The sequence below is a fragment of the Limanda limanda genome, chromosome 18, assembly GCF_963576545.1.
Source record: "Limanda limanda chromosome 18, fLimLim1.1, whole genome shotgun sequence".
NCBI classification, from domain to species: domain Eukaryota; kingdom Metazoa; phylum Chordata; class Actinopteri; order Pleuronectiformes; family Pleuronectidae; genus Limanda; species Limanda limanda.
The window spans coordinates 22,324,665-22,341,695 of NC_083653.1; the positions used below are offsets into that span (position 1 = coordinate 22,324,665).

General features: G+C 41.7%; 2 protein-coding genes across 4 annotated transcripts in view; one reads left to right on the plus strand and one right to left on the minus strand.

Annotated features, from left to right (window-relative positions):
* The window catches only part of tab2 (TGF-beta activated kinase 1 (MAP3K7) binding protein 2), a 52,987-nt gene extending 51,951 nt beyond the window's left edge, over window positions 1-1,036 (plus strand). For both annotated transcript variants that reach the window (XM_061091845.1, XM_061091846.1), the window contains exon 7: window positions 639-1,036. In XM_061091845.1, the coding sequence (XP_060947828.1) occupies window positions 639-778 (140 nt within the window). In that variant the 3' untranslated portion in view covers window positions 779-1,036. The remainder of the gene's footprint in view (window positions 1-638) is intronic.
* Window positions 1,037-4,076: 3,040 nt separating this feature from the next.
* On the minus strand, window positions 4,077-15,984 carry LOC133024274 (probable ribonuclease ZC3H12D). Of its 2 annotated transcripts, none has more exons than XM_061091317.1 (6): window positions 15,923-15,984; window positions 11,352-11,811; window positions 8,555-8,694; window positions 6,503-6,737; window positions 6,278-6,384; window positions 4,077-5,443 (listed from the first exon to the last, which is right to left on the minus strand). In XM_061091317.1, the coding sequence occupies exons 2-6, from the start codon at window positions 11,648-11,650 to the stop codon at window positions 4,497-4,499; spliced, it is 1,728 nt and encodes a 575-aa protein (XP_060947300.1). In that variant the 5' UTR covers window positions 11,651-11,811; window positions 15,923-15,984; the 3' UTR covers window positions 4,077-4,496. The 2 variants fall into 2 exon arrangements, with proteins under 2 accessions (XP_060947300.1, XP_060947299.1); XM_061091316.1 differs by lacking the exon at window positions 15,923-15,984 and adding an exon at window positions 12,850-13,169.
* Between the last annotated feature and the right edge of the window lie 1,047 nt (window positions 15,985-17,031).

A 17,031-nucleotide genomic window follows, 5' to 3' on the forward strand; every position in this document is an offset into this window, starting at 1 on the left:
GATTTATGTTTTGTGAGAATTGTTCTGAAATAACTCTGTGCTATTGCGTTGCATTGAATGACTCAATGATTACTTAGAAACTAGTGTGCTATGGATAAAGGTGCCGTCAGTTGTCTACTTACAAATTACTTTTGTGACGTCATCAGTGTTTCTGGTGCAAGGTAGGCCTTTCACTACCGAACAGGCTCTGTAGGTCAGACTATTTGACCTATCTGTTCAATGGCATGCCTCTTAATCAACTGGGTCAGGGTCCTGCTGAATGGATAGATCAAATCGCTCGATATATTGCAGTGATGATGATTTCATGCTCCCTTGGAAAAGTATTTTTTTGTATTTTTAAAATAAAGAAATACACTAACGGATTGTTACATAGCGTGCACTTACGGTTAGGGAATTTGGTATTTTATTTGTAAATACATTTGAATGTGTCTTTGCCCATCCCTGGGTGATGGCAGCAAGATGCCCTATGGGTAGAAAGCAGAGCAGTGGAGGCAGTGGGATGCTCTGAGCATTGTTTTCTGACTTGACACGTACTGTACATAAACACTGATGCAGACCAAGCACATTTCTTTATGGCAACACGTTTCCTATATTATCCTGCACTGACCCTCTTCTTTGTCTCCTTGCTCTTGTCACAGACTCGGGCAGTAAGATGGTGAAGCCCGTAGCAGACCAGGAGGAGGACGAGGGGACGCAGTGGAGCTGCACAGCCTGCACCTTCCTCAACCACCCCGCCCTCAACCGCTGTGAACAGTGCGAGTTCCCGCGGCACTTCTGAGCCAACCAGGCTGCGCCGCTCCGCCATCTCCTCTGCCCACCTGTGTTTCACCTAGAATAGAAAAGGGGCTCCCTCCTTTTCTTTTTTTTCCCTACGTTTATGAAAACTGGGACAGGGCGTGGTCTTTGTGCATTGTGCGGCCTCCTTGTTTTATTTTTCTCTTTTCTGTTTCCTCTATAAGGTTTTTTGTTGAATGCTGTCCACTGAAGGCTTGACTGGATAGTGTTTACAACTTGTTTTTTTCCTAAAGGATGATACCTCACCTCAGAGACTCGGAGTGCGTGGGGTCACTTCCCCCTTTGTTTCTGCTCCACGGGTGACACTTGCGCCCTGGGCTACCTCGCTGCTCCCAATTACAGTATTACGAGCGTGGCCCTGCAGTGTGATGGCACACACACACACACACACACACACACACACACACACACACACACACACACACACACACACACACACACACACACACACACACACACACACCCAAAACACACACACACACACAAACAACACACAGGTGCCAATGTGCCTTTTGCTGAATGAATACATAAGTTTTTCTTCCTTTGTGGTGGCATGACTGGGGGATCGGGAACTTTTCAGCCACCGCTCTCCTTCTGAAGGGCAAACTAACAGACTACTCTTGGACTTTTAAGTTTGTTTGCTGTTTTTCTAGAGGATGTCAAAGGGGAAACAAAAACATGCCTCTTGTCCTGCCCCTTCAGTTTCATTCTTCTGTCTCTTCAGTCATGAGTTATTGAAAAAAGAAATTAAGTTGCATGCTTTGTGTACAGTACACGGAGGCAGAAACTCCCCATGAGCTTTTTACTGTACATAATTTAGAATGTGCCTTAAAAGCCTTCTTCCTCACACTATGAATCACTTGTATTTCTTGTAAGTATAGCTTTATAGACTTTATTAACTTTTTTGTCTTGTTTTGTTTCCCTCTTTCAAATCAATAAGCACCGTGCTCCCTTTTTAAGCTTTTTACTTGATATCTGTGAGAGTTGAAGCCTTGCAGAAGGAGAGGAACAGAGCAGTCATCATGAAGCTACGCCTGCCAGGTCCGTTCATCGCTCGTGAAAATGCTGAGTTCCCTGTGTACGATCTGCAGATGCAGCAAAGTGGAAGGCCATGGAGGAGTCTTTATTTTTTTTTTACTTTATTTTCTTCAGGACGCCAAATATGTTCAGGACTGTCAGGAGGGAATGGGACAAAATGCAAATTACAAACTGCCATTTATCTGACAACTGGAATGTAGGTTTAATGTTTGGGGACGCCTCAGTGCAAAGAGACTTTCATTTTCAAGTAGAATCATGGTTTCACTGCAGAGTAATGTCATAGCGCTCCTGGAACAGCTGATTGGATGAAAAGTGTCCATGTTGCTGTGCCCCTGAATTGGGTTTCTGTGAGGTCCACAGATCAGTGAATGTGTTTCTGTTTAAATTGTTCCTATAACACAGAAATATACATATAAGTCCAACATGTAGCCGTCGTTACAGCATCTCTGAAGCAGACAAGACAAAAAACAAAATCCTCATGTTTTTAGCAAAATATAAGCACTACGTTACTGTCCACTTAGTATACTCTTCCTTTTATTTGGCTCCATTCATCCTCCAAAGTGTGTATTGACAAAGGGGGGTCCTAAAGTTTCCTTATTATCATTAACTTACCTTAACTGTGGAGTAGTTACCTTTTTTCCACCTTTGTGAAATGCCTTGCATTAGTGCCTTTATTCAATTTGTATTGATAATCTATTTTGTCACATCCAAGTGCCATTTTTAAAACCAAAACCTTACTATTGTATAAACCCATTTAAGAGTAGAAGATGAATTATTGTCTCTTAAGCACTTACATCAAACCTTCTCCTTTTTCCAAACCAAAGAAACCAGTTTTCAGCTTTGTCTGCATCTTGGTGTGTAGAGGCAGTTTATTCATGTTTTATTAAATGGAAAAAATCATTTGGATATCTAAAGTGTTTTTTTTTTTTGTTTTTTTTTAACATTTTAGCTGGGAAAACTTTCTTTGTAACGGATAAGTTATTTGTAAAAATGATTAAAAAAAATCTATTCTGAATGTTTGTGTGTCTTTGTAATGCTCCAATCAGATTATTCATATTATGTCTGGTATGTTATTTTCTCCACTAGATGGCAGAACAAAGGTAGGCTCATGAGTCATGACAGATATCACTTACCACCAGCTAAGACTGTCATGGACCAATATTAATAGGTCAAAGATTTTAAAGGGTCACTGCATATTTTACACATTTAACAGTTCATTATATTTTATGTTTTACACTGGTATGTTGCAACTTGTCAATAAGTTGGGTGATGTCATCTGGGGAGGAACTGTCGATTCCTTGGAAATAATTATCTGACGTCATCAGGTCTCTTTTGGTATGGAAAAAAACAGATAATTGTGGAGCTGTGAAAAGTTATCAGGTGAGTCAAATGTGTATTTGTTTGTGCGACAGAGAGAATCCATAGATTATTACATGTTGGCACTTTTGATGAGGAAGGTTAAAGACTCAAACACTGGTCCCAAGCTCATGATCATATTAGCATGAAAAAATAAATGTGAGAAGGCAGAATAGACCGAGTCATGAATGCGTTCTATCATAATTAGTTTTTAAATTCATTTTATCCCTTTTTTTTATATTTTAGGAGGAAAAATCTATGAAACTGGATGCAGCTCCAAATCAAAATCTGGATTTAGTGAATTTGAATGTGGTCTCAAAGAGGGACTGTTTGGCCTTGATGGAGGCATGTGCTGGACTGAGTGCCCCTGTAGTTGTCCACTGAATTCATTAGCTTGGTCACCAGGTGGAAACAACGATCGAGGAGTCTGCAGATCCAGGCCTTCAGGCTGAGATACCCATCTCTAGATGGCCGCAGCTGAAACGGGCTGTGCCTTGGTGGCTGGGGTCTTAAATAGTTCCCAGGCTTTTCTGATATATTGTTCTGGATGGAGGAGAGATCTTATCCACTGAGACTCTGAATTGTCTGCACAACTCTCAATAACTCTTAGTCTTTTTACAACTTAATAAACTGTGAGTTTGTGGTGCATTCAGGATTTTATGGTTTCTAATTTGTTCCTTGTAGGTTCCCCTGAGTTTCTGGTCATATGTTAAGAGCTACATCCCTTTGAATCAAAAACAGTCACACAGTCACACAGGTTCTCTGAGAGCAGGTTTGTGGCAGCTAACCTCGAAGCTTTTAACCACTAGAGAGCAGTGCAGCAGCATGACTCAGTTACACTGTACACTTCAAGAAGTATGTGGACACAACATGACTATCACATCCCAAGTGATTTAGTGCTTTTATTTCACAGGCACAAAAAACCCGGCACAGGTGGATGACATTCTTTACAGAAGTACAGAATATTGCATTCCTCACTGTGAGGCAACATGAGAACAACAACACATGCTGCTTTAATAAAACATTTGTCTGTGCTACAATACGTAACATGAATAGAGATAAGTGCATTGCACTACACGGGGATAAAGAAAATGTGTTCTGTCTGCTACAATTTCACGACTTCCATTCTTAATGCTTTGAATAAAAGGGAAGTTTGTTCAGGGAGGAGTATGAATTATAATATAAATTCAAGGTCACTTTAAGAAGAATAAAACACTTTTTAGATTTTTCTCAGTTTTCACTTTTCTGCTGCGATGAAAAAATTCAACGTGAGCTCAATTTCAGTAAAAAAAAAACAAGTCTCTATCTCAGAGGGAGAAGTGGCTGGTCCTGTAGCTCTGGATGAGAGGAATCAGTTCGGACATGTCTGAGATTTCTGGGTAAGCCTTCATGACCTGCTCCACTGTGCTCTGGGGGAAGAGGGTGCTCAGCTGGCTCCTCAGGGCCTTTCTCTGCTTGCTGCATGGACTCTTGTCCTGGCCGTTGACCTGGGCATCAGAAAGGCTGCCCTGCACCCATGGGTCTCTGGGCATGGTGTGCGTCTGTCTGTTGGAGGGCTGCCTGAAGTACTGCTTCTCAGAAACGTGGCTGGAACATTCTCCGTTATGTGGAGGCAGAGATGGGCAGGAGGACCATGTTGTGTGTTGCTGCTGCTGGTGGTGGTGGGGGGACATCCTGCTCTGCTGGTGATGCCAGCTGTACTGGCTGCACGCAGGATGCATGCAGGTCAGCGAGCAGCTTTGATGAGGGTGGTAACAACGTCCGCTCAGACAGGGCCTGTGAGTGTTCCCGCTGTAGGACTCTGACAGGGAGAAGTCATCGTGGCCCAGGCTGCAGCTGGCCACTCCACTGCTGTAGCTGTGGGGAGGGAACTCCATGCTGTAGGGCACATCATGGGTGTAAAGCCTGGACATGGAGTTCTCCATGGAGCAGAAGGCTTCGTCCACGTCTAGGCTTGGACAGAGGTGGAGGCTCCTCTGGCTGCTGGAGTCTCTCTGATGGATGAACTGCTCACTTGGTGAAGCCCTGTGAGACTGCTCCTCTGTGTTCAGGAGCGGGGGTGTGGACGAGCTGTACCCGTGCTCCGGCTCATACAAAGGAGGGAAGAAGTGTGTGTCCTGCAGGCTCGGTTTGGGTGAGAAGTTCTTGGCTCTGTCTCTCAGCGCCCTCAGCTCATCGGCCACCGACAGCTGTGATTGGTTGACCCTCTCTGGGTGGTAGAACTTACACTTCACTCCATAAGTGCACTTCTTTCCTGTAAGAAAGAAACAAGTTCTTTACAGACTTTTGAAACTATAGCACAACATCATCATTTAACATCCTGGAGAAAATTACGTGTGTATGTACGGGTGAAGCCTTACTGCACACTGCCTTACAAACAAATTAGCTGTGTCTCTGACATAAAAACAATGAAACTGTTACACGATTCTGCTCTTCTGTTTGGCTCCTGTCCCGACAGTGAGGGACAGGTGTGTCTGTTGACTGACACTTCTCAGATAATCTCACAAACCAATTTCCCTCCATAACTTCTATGTGCTCCAGCTCAGAGTCACAATGGCTCCATTCTTCCTTGGTCTTCCAATGAGGAAAAACAATGTGAGGTTAAAACATTTTTTACAATCTAGAATGTGAACAATGTGAACAAGATTATGTTGTGCTGAAATCATAGAGTTAAGGCAGATTTCCCTTTAAAAAGAGTCTACTAATACGAAGCACAGGGGCAGAATTATTTTTCTCTCACAGTTTGGAGCACAGCTTTATTTTTCACTTGCCTGTTGAAAAAGTCAAACCAATAGTTAGGGCGATGTTTGGGGACTTCCTCTATGTGCTGAGAATGTTCCAGTCTTGTGAAATGTTTTCTGAGCCAGCCGGAAGCTTTAAATATTACACTGTATCTGTCCTGCCCCTCTCACACCAGTTACCCACACAGACATGGAGCTTCCTGCAGACTCATCATGACGCACAGAGTTGACGTTTCATAGGCTGCACTTTTTTCATATCTCTCTTATGTCCTGGTGACTGGTTCTTGAAGCAAGTGGAACCTGAGCAGTGCTGCCTGTTATGTGCTGCAAGAGAAATGTGAACCAACCGTATGGACAGTGCTGCAGCTTGTTGTCTGGGGTCTTGGGCTTCTTCTGTAGAAAGTCATCAATGGTGGGACCGTTTCTGCCCAGAGGATCGTATGGAGGCATGAACCTGCGGCAGCACAGAGACACAGTTAGGATCAAGTCACATTGATATTGGGGACAAAATCAACTTTTATACAAATGATGAAGGCCCCCTTTTATTCTCCCTCCAGAACCATCACTCTTACTTGTCGTTGGCGAAGGTGTACATCAGCAGCCTCTCCTCTATAAACTTCTTCCACTCGGGATTCTCTGTTTGCAGGTCCCGGTAGTTGTCATTGGACACGATAATGCCATCTGAGTCGAAGGCCAGCTTGACAATGAAGCGATCATCGTAGCAGACCACCCTCTTTCCGTTTACGCAGCGAGACGGTGTGTAAACTAGGATCTTCCTTCTCTCCAGCTCATGGAGAATGTGCTGACCTATGACACAGATGACAACAGTGTAGTTTATTTTCAAGCTCGTCTCCCTCCTCATACACCAGTTTCTGAAGAAAAGCACTAGCATCTTTTTCAATTATTTCGAGTTCAAGTATGTAAAACATGTTTTGTCCATGAAAAAAGAAGAATCAATGAATGAATTATCAATTTATTTTGTTTTATGGACGTCCCTTTGCTGAGGCTCACAATCACGTTTTCTATTTTTTAAACTAAAGACAAATAAATGTGAAATATTTGTTATAGTTTTTTCCTAGTAAGATCATTGGAAGGTTAATATAAGACCCTGTCATGCGCTTCAGGACCATGTTCCATATTCACAGGATAACAGCAAACACAGCTGTGAAAACAAAGTCACGGCCTCCTTGAATAACGGCTGAAGGTTCACTCAGTAGGATCTTGGTGGTAAATATCAAGCTTGGTATTAAATTTCAAATGCTCACTGAAAATGTCCCTGCAGCCATGCACAGAGACAGGTGAGCTCACTTTGCAGCACAGATGAGTTCCTGTCTTTATGCCTTTATCCTTGTTGTGATAGTGAGCTTTACAGCAGCATCATAAAAGGTGTGAAACTGTATTTGGCACGAATGGTGGTTCCTTGTGAACTGCTCATCATCGCTTTCAGGAAAGAAAGTTATTTTTACCGGCTGTCGGTCTAAACTGGCTCGAGCTGCCAAACAAAGAACAGGCAGGAAAGAGGGATGGAAATTTACCAGCAACTATCAGTGGCAAGTCAGAGAAGTATTTAACATGTCAGAACACCTTGATTTTGTTTCCGTGATAGTTCCAGTTAATGTAGACACTGTCCTGACAAGCTCTGGGAAACAAACTCAGTGTTATGGCCTCCACTTCTTAAGGTTGTTGTTTTTCTTTAATGAATGTACTTGTTTTGCTCAGTGTAAAATGCCTCATTTCCTGTGTGACTTGTTCCCCCGGAAAGTGCAGCTGTTTACAGGCACTTCAAATTGACAGTGTGACAGCTTCACTTCAGACGATGCACAATTTATGTTAATTTGGAATTTCCTGAGAGAAGCAAAGCTGATATTTTCAAGAATATATTAGTGGTGTAAAGTGACTGTTACATTTTTTTGACTGACAGACTATGAAACATCATAAGAATGCTTCTTCCTCCAAAAGTCTTTGTTTCAGAATAGTTTTTCTTAAAATTAAAAAGAATTCTTCCTAAATTGTTTTTCAAGCTGCACTTCAAGATATTTATTATTCTTATTAATATTGTTAAAATATGACGGTTTACCTGTAATGGGAAATTGTAGTAGCAAACCCTTCAGCTCTATTTTAGTATCTTTAGTATCTCTTAGCCCATTGCTCTCATCAGCCTCTTTTCAGGCAGCAGCAGACAGATGTTTCCAGCTCAGAGCTGTGACACAGCCTGTGTACAACACAGCCGAGCACCAGACATCAAGCGGACAAAGCTGGCAATGAGCTGGGGAACATGGAGCAGCTACAGGCGCAGCAGAGTACAAAGCAGAGCTAAAAGGAGAGGACATATTGGCCTCAAATATGACAGATGGACTGACACATGATTATTTCATCATGTCGCCCAGATATATTAAAAAAATGTAAACAGAAAAAAAGAAATGTGTTTATCTATGTAAATAGGAAGGATATTGTGTGGCACTACTTCCTCAAGAAAAACTTTCTGGCACTAACTGCATGTCATGTTCTAGGACAATTATGACATCACAGCTGGGTGAGGTGACAGTCGAGACAAATATAACTCTTCAAACAGGCGTCATTATCATCTGACCTCAAAGGGTGCCAACTGGATCACGCGACCATACCTGTGATGGGTGCATCTGGTCGCGGCTGTTCCTTCCTCCACAGAGGAACGAACACTGTGATGTCGCGGAGCCCTTTGTCCCAGAACCAGCTCACTGCCAGCTGGAGACCCTGACACGAAAACACCTTCTTGTCACCATGGCTGCAGAGAAACAGAAACCAGATTAAAAAAAACACGTAAACTACTTCTTCTTTTTGTGCTTCTGTACACATTGTGCACACACACACCCTTTTTGAGGAAGTACATTTGTCACGAGGCCTCTGCTCAGACTTCTTTGAAACACAATACTAAAACACATGTATGAGTGACTTGGCACAGAACAGAGGCTGTTCACGTTCACATGGCCTCAAGAAGTGATTCTCATTAATCCTAAAATACCTGAAAAGAACTATGTATAAATAAAATGAATTAACAAATCAATGTGCTTTACCAAAACCAGTGGAAACTGTTCTATATACAGTAGAGGGAAATAAGCAGATTCTCACCCAAAATAAAAAAAAATTGTTTGGCAGTCATTTTTTAAAGTCATTGTCACTTCCCATTGTCAGTTCACATAGGGAGAAAGATGATAAAGAGTCTTTCTTCTGCCAGTGAAACTGTCCAGTTTACCTCTTGAGTACATTCCAGTAATAATTGTGCGTGTGCATGTGTTTGTGTGCTTCAGTGCGTGTGTGTGCGTGCCTATGTGTGCGCCTGTGGGGGTTTCCCTTCTTTCCATCAGCAGGAAGTGGTGAGAGACTTTGCATTTGCATATGACAGGTACCAGAGCTTGAGATGAGATAGTTCGTATTGAATCTATCTGTCTTGCATAACTTTGCAGGTTTCAGGAAAAAGTTTCTTTTGAATGGTTTTTACATCGCAGCCTGGAGCTTGTTCCAAATATAACCCATAATGTGAGAGCGTTGTACATACAAGCTTTTCCAACTGGTTTATGTAGAGACTTGTTTCATATTCTGTGGTTTGAAAGTCCCCTGAGTTGATCTGTTGACAAACCAGCTGAGAGTGAGACACATGTCTGCAGCTGTACCCTAATGGAAACTAAGAGCCCTCCATTTAAAAAAATATGTAAAAGTTCTTGCCCCTTCAGTTACTGTCAGCTATTGATTTGTTCCCAGATTAGGCAACAGTGTAAATATACTGCTGACATATCTTAATCTTACAAAGTTGACTAATATGAAATGTCTTTGCTTCACCCAACTTCCATTTCATTTCTAATTTATGATCACATGACTTCCTACTGTAATTTTTCACAATACAATATAAAAAAAAGTAGCATTGCCTGATTGGGGTATGTAGCACTGCTGTAATGTGTGGCTCACCAGCTGCTAACTGTGGGGGTGCTGCTTAGTGCCGTGCAGGTAGTGCATTGTGGCTTTATCAGAGATGTCTGATGCTGCTGGACACTGGGATGAGACCAGGTCGCCCTTTATGTGAAAACTGGTCTGTGCATGTGAGTGTAAGAAACAGATTCTGAGAAACCTTGGTTTGGGTTTGGGAACTGTAAATTGATCAAAGAAAGCCAGTAAAAGACAAGGAGGTTGAGATTTTGAATAATATCACACACTCCATTAAGTTAGTAGTTTGAGCCAATTTTGACTCAGAACTTCCTTGTTACTGGATTTAGCTCAGGTAACACTGGTGATTCTGAGGTCATATGATGTAGGAATTTAACTTCAGCTGTGTTGCACCTTTTGAAGTCAAGGTAGTTTAGCAAAACCAGCTGGAATCTGATGTGAAAAAAAAGAATGAAAATGTCACTTTTTCCTTCAGGCATCAGGCAGTCTTGAACTGAGTGGACAAAACCAGAAGAACATAGTACGCACACATTGTGTTTTCACTTCCCCCATCTTAAAGAGGAAGTGGGGTGTGATCACATCAAGACTTGATGCAATTTGAGAGGCTTAAGTACAAACAAATGCCAGTTCTTTCATTCAACTACACCCTTTTATTTGAACAAGGGCTATTCAAATATAATTTATTGATTGATTGATTTAATTAATGTATCATCTTTGCTCAAACCTCAAGAAAGTATAAATAAAATGTAATTTTGTCCCACGAACGACAAGTCAGTGAGACAGAGATGAAACTAACAGTAACATTTACTCAAGAACTACAAATAGGGACAATGTTTACGTTAAATGTACTTTACCTGAGCACTTTCACTTTATGTTACTCTTTATGTGACTTATACTTTTCAAACATGATGAATAATGGATTATATGTTTTAACAACATGTACAGTTGTTTTAATCAGCTGCACTTCTCCTAGACTTAAAAAACAGCTGCTTAAATACAAGTGGTCTGTATTTATATGGAGCTTTTCTAGTCTTGCGACCACTCAAAGCGCTTTACAGAACAGTTTCGCCATTCACCGATTGACACACACATTCATACGGTGCATCTATATGCAGCACTTTCTCTTTCACATATCACTCACTGTCTGCACTATCAGGGGCAATTTAGGGATCAATATCTTGCCCAAGGACACTTTGGCAGTGTTATGGGGATCGAACCGCTGACCTTCCAGTTAGTGGAAGACCCAATGTACCCCTTGAACCACAGCCTCTCCAAGCCAGCAGTTAATATTATAATAGTATTACAATAATGATGATGACTGAAATGGACCAGCCTGCCCAACAAGTACTTCTGATAGTTTAAGTACGTTTTACTAATATGTCTGTAAAAAGATCTAAATTCAAATAGAGTTTACAACGTGGCAAAGATCTCTGCAGTTGAATTCAAACACACAGGCTGAGATCTAAGATAAGTGCTGTTAACGAAAAAGATGAGGGGACTCACCTCATGGCCACATTGCTTCCGTCTATAACCACAGGTCTGAAGCCAGCTGCTGGCTCTCGGTCTGCTCCGGGTCTGGGTTGACTGGGACTGGGGCTGCAGCCTCTGGACACCAGCTTGGGACTGTTGGGGTCACTTATTTCGTTGTAAGTGCGAGTCTGGCAGGTCTTTATCAACTCCTCCAAGATATCATTGGTCTGGGCATCATGGCGGAGGCTCTCCAGGACCCTCAGTATGTCCGTGTGAGAGTATCCTAACTTAAGAAATCGCTCCACTTTGGCATGCTGCTGCTGGTGGTCCATTGTGAACACTGAGTCAGAGTGTGTCTTTCCTCTCCTCTGTCTTGTCAGGACTGTCTTTCAGGGGAAATCTTCTCGCCTCCTTATTCTGGCTCATCCGTGTCGCCACAGTGACGGACTGTGTTTTGGAACAGTTGACAGGTGTTAGAAGGGGACCTCTGTCACTGTAAACACAGGAAGCAGAGTTGTGGTCTCACAGGAGTTTTCAGACAAATCAATTGTGGGTTTGATCCTGCTGACAGAATCTGCTCTGCTTACCACAACCTCATGACTGTTAACGCAAGAGCAAGCAGCGACTGACGTCATGCTGGTTAAGAAAGCCACTGATACTCTGCTCTTATTGTATTTTTGTTGATGTATTAGCTCAGTTACCAAAATAAACATTCATGAGTGGAACTGATGTGAATGAGAGTGTGGGTTTGTCACCCTCACCCAAAATCAAACATGTCTGGAAACCCCCTGAACTTCATGGCCATAGAGAGATCACACTGATTTATCTGAAGGTCTAAACTGTTGAATGACTCGACCCACTTCTTTTACTTTTCCTCCCACGAGCAGAGTTATTCTTAGTGCAACACTTTAACACAACTTCATGAAACCAAGAAAATGAGAAGACATGTCGATTTAATGGGACTTAAATTCACGATCACCCCGAAGTGACCACCCACATTGTTTCAAGCCCTTTTCTTTGTAGAGTGTCATGCGAGATGGATGATTAGCATTCGCTGCTTTTAATGTGTCAACTTGACATTTGAAGAATGAGGAAAAAGAAAGATATGACGCAAACTATGCCAGAGTTCCTTTACCCTACCTCACAGTTACAAGTGTTTTTCTCTGACACATTCTGCCTCTGCAGGGAGCTTTGCTGAAGACTGGCTTTCTACAACCTTCACCAAACCACATCCTCTGCTGCTGAGTTAACACTCAGTTAATTTGCAAGTTCCAACTCACTTTTTGTTTCTCACATGTCCAAACTCCAACAACCTTTGCTTGTTGCAGTGCTGTTCACACAGTCAGCACACACTATCAACCTACTATATATATATATATATATATACACCTACTAGTTTCTTGCAATCTGAGACATGACAAGTCTTAACAAGACACAGCCACAGGCTGTGTGGCTGAGGATTCGTGTTTAACACAACGAGCAGAGCTACACTGTCACATGACTCAAATGTTCTCTCTTATTTTGTACTTACACATTCAGCACGCCGTGAATTTGTAGCACGAGTCCCTCTTGAAATCCGGGTGTTTGTGAGAGCTGCATACAGTCAGTCAGTGATTCAGTCAGCTGCTCTGACAGACACACTGCTCTGTGTGAAGCTGCTCTTATTACTCAGAGGAGGAAGTGAGTGCTCGCTGCTGAGAAAAAGTATTTGTGACCAGCAAGGAAGAGACACTGTAAATATGTGATGCACTTCCTCGTCAGTAGGCTGCCTGACCTGAGAACCTGAGAGATTAACTTTCCCCCTGTTTCTCTGAGCTCTCGTAGTCTGGTGTGCTGATTGGATGTCTCTGACGAAGCAGTGAAGAGCACCAGGAAGCCAGCTAAGGGTTTTATTAGTCATTCAGACTTTTTATTGGAATTGTAGTTTACAACGTCAAATATGTGTGTTGTGGGAGCTGCTATCTGTCATGACATTTGAGTAGAATTTCATAGAGGAAATTGAAGTGAACCTCAATACTTTGGGAATTATGTTTATTCCATTTCTACAAGAGGGTTTAAAGAGTTCAAAGGTGGAAACTGGGGTAAACAGGGTCTGTCAACCATTGATGAGCCTGAAGAGTCCTGCACCTGATGTAAAACTGCATTTCTGGTTCTAACACTTGATAGGTTTTGTACAGAAAGATGCTGGCAGGGGGAGTCAGAACCTCCTTTTCCTTGTGTTAGCTATGCAAACTGCTGGCTGTAGCCTTATATTTGGCTGCACTGACCGTGGTCCAGTTCTACATACCTGAATGTCCGTGCATGGGGAACAGAATTATATTCGTGAACTTTACACCATGGGCCACCCAAGTGAAGCATAACTGAGTGAATTTACACAAAATGCCACTATCAGTTTCTATTACTCCATCGGGGTAGTTTGATGGACAGAAGTGCAATAGAAGGCGCGCGTAACTGAAAGCTTCAGCAAATTAACAGTGTTTACACAATGATTAGAAGAAACAGTTTGTAACATAATGGAAACTTATTTCTACATAAGAAAATTAAGGGAGCAGCGATGACAAACATATTGAGTAGTTGTTGTTAGTAATCATAGTCCACGATCAGGATCCACCATGATCAGGCTCCACCATCATCAGGCTCCACCACCACAATCAGATGCCATCCAGATCCATCCAGACCTGATTGTAATTCCATATTATCAGGCTCCAGCAGGAAGTCGTTAAAGACTCTGCTGCTTGTGCAAAATGCTGCAGCACGTGGAAAGAGACCACATTTCTCCAGTATTAGCTTCACTACACTGGCTTTCGGTTAAATCAAGAACAGAATAAAAAATTATCCTCCTCACACACAAGGCCTTTATTTATTATGACAGCCAAGAGCTGATATTACCATTTCAACCCACTAGAGCACTGCGCCCCCAGAAGGCTTGCTTGTTGTCCCTAAAGTCTGGATCAAACCACCAACCTTTTGGTTAGTGGACAGCAAGCTCTACACCCTGAGCCACAATCACTAATATCTTTATGATGATTATTCTAGGGGGAATTTAATGTACCATCATGGTCTGTTTCAGGTTTTACAGGCTGTTCCAACATTACTTCATGAAATAAATATTTTCAAAACTACAAGATAAGGTCTAATTCAGTGGTTCTTAACCTTATTGGAGGTACTGAACCCTGCAAGCTTCATCAGTGCATTCACCGAACCCTTCGTAATTGGAACAATAAAATATGATTTCTTCAAAACATAGGTATATAATTTGTTAGTGCACAAAATGAACCATGCATCAGTTGCACACAAAATCAATGTGTTCAAAGAACAAAACCAACCATAAAAACCAACAAAAACATATCTCAATGACTATTTACTGCAAATCAATGTGACTTTTGCTGTTGCCTTTCAGATACAAGTTCAGGAATGCGCGGCTTCACCTTGGCAAGTGCCACTTTCATATCATTTTCGCAACAAAGTCTGTTCCTTTTCTTAATTTTCATGTCTACTATCAAAAAGGATTGCTCGCACAAATACGTTGTAACAAACAGTGTGAGTATCTCAAGGGCAATAAGGGGGTGTGGTACGATTTGGTGACACCAAAACGTTGAGAGCGTTGTTGTTCTGAAGAGTTGCTGTTGAAGCTGTCTCTGCTGAATGACGTACAATCACAACAGCCACAAGTTGACTACTGAGCGCACCAAGTTCCCTGCAGCACAGATATCAAAGCTAAGCAATGTGGCGTGATCAGCTGCAACCAGCTTTATCACTGCGGAGTGTGACGTCATGAATAATACGAGTAGCCTGAATTTCTTTTGTGTAACACACTTTTACTAAGCAACAAAATGTTTGCAATCTGAAAAGGCGAAAAAAAATTGTGTGTTACCAAATTGTGGGCAGCCAATTTTTTGACGGCCGACAAAAATGGCCAGACATTGCTAGTGTGAACCGGGCTATACTGTGTGTGTTTTGACCCCTGCCGAACCCCTGAGAGTGACTCACCGAACCCCTGGGGTTCGATCGAACCCAGGTTAAGAACCACTGGTCTAATTCAACCAAAAAGATAGTTCTACATTCACAGCATTAGAAAGCAACAGAGTTATATCAAAATAAGCAGAAAGATTAAAATCCTGTTAGCTGTCCTTCAAATGGGTGAGGAATGCTGTCACTCACTCTTACAGTCCTCACTCAAACAACGTGCAGCTGAAACAACAGAGCTCAGGACGGCTAAAAATAGTTCGGCAGGAAACCTCCAACTTCATAGAAATGCAAGTCAATGTTGCTTTGACAATTACAGACAAAATATTCAGAATATTGATCGTGTTGTGCTTATTTTTAATGTTTTTGTCAGGACTATTAAGGGTAAGCTGAAACCACAGCCTGATACAATGGCTCACAGTTTACCTGAACTGATTCTGATTCTGCGAAATGAGGAGCAAAGTGCAAAGTGCTGAGTCTGCTCACACAAAGCCACAGTGGATCTCCACACACCAAATTTCTTTGATGTCATTTTTACAAAGAAAGGCCAACAAGTCTGAAGACAACATGATGACATGCAAATGTGTAAAAAGAAGTGGATAGAATGTGAATAAAGTAGCCATTTAACCAGGCCTTACCTGAATCAGTGTGCTACACAACTTTTGGTACTTGCCATGATTACCTCTTGACTCCACGAAGGTATAATCCCTCTGGTGGGCCTCCCTTCATGCACATTGAATTGATTTGGGGTCACTCCACTGCTTATCAGCCTTAACTGGCTGTCTATGGTCACAGTAAGACCCATTGACTTTAAACATGCTTACACTCTGGAATTGTCATCCCTGCACACAAGACAATCCCAGTCCCAACTGTTCTCTTTTGTTTAAAACAAGATGCTAGATTGTCTCAGAGAGGGGACTCCCATCTCTATCTTCAAGAACTAATACTAATATCTAATACACGAACATGTTTTATCTTCCTGTGACTTCTTTACCTGGTCTTCCACACATTGTCTTGATGAGCAGATTAAGCACTTGGTACTTAATTCAACTCTCAGATTGTGCTGATGCTTCAGTGTTGTCTACCAGTTGTTAGGTCCCTTTGGATAAAAGTGTAAATGAGTACATTTATAAGTAAATATAAATGATGCAAATAAATACAATGCACACATTGATCACATTTCCTCATATACAGTATGTAAGCCATTATCATATATCTTAACAATGGCTGGCTTTATCCCATTACTACATGTCTGACTTAATGTTTTTTTTGTTTGTCCTCATGCTACAGGATCCATCCATTACTATTATTATTGGTATGATCATTATGAGCTGGTGCTGCGATTAATGTTGCTGTTATAATAAATAACATCATAAATCTTAAAGTATCACTATTATTATAATCAGTTTGACAGAGCTAAAATACAGTTTTGTTTTCAATAAAAAAAGGTGCAAACATACGTGTCATTTTTCTTTATCTAGTAAACGTAAGGCATATGCTGTGAAATGTTTGTCAACATTTTCCTCATATAGAAGACCAGACACCAGAAAAAAATTATCTCATACAATTACAACCCTTCAATATGAACGGGAGAGAAAACACACTACATGTTTGAGTTCTATATATGAGCAGCTATCAGTGAATGTATGACTGACGTTAGCGTGCATGAGGCTAATCTATGTCCGGAATTTGGACTAACAGGAGTGTGTGACAGCTCTGGCTTCCCTTAGGTCAACATGCCGATGAA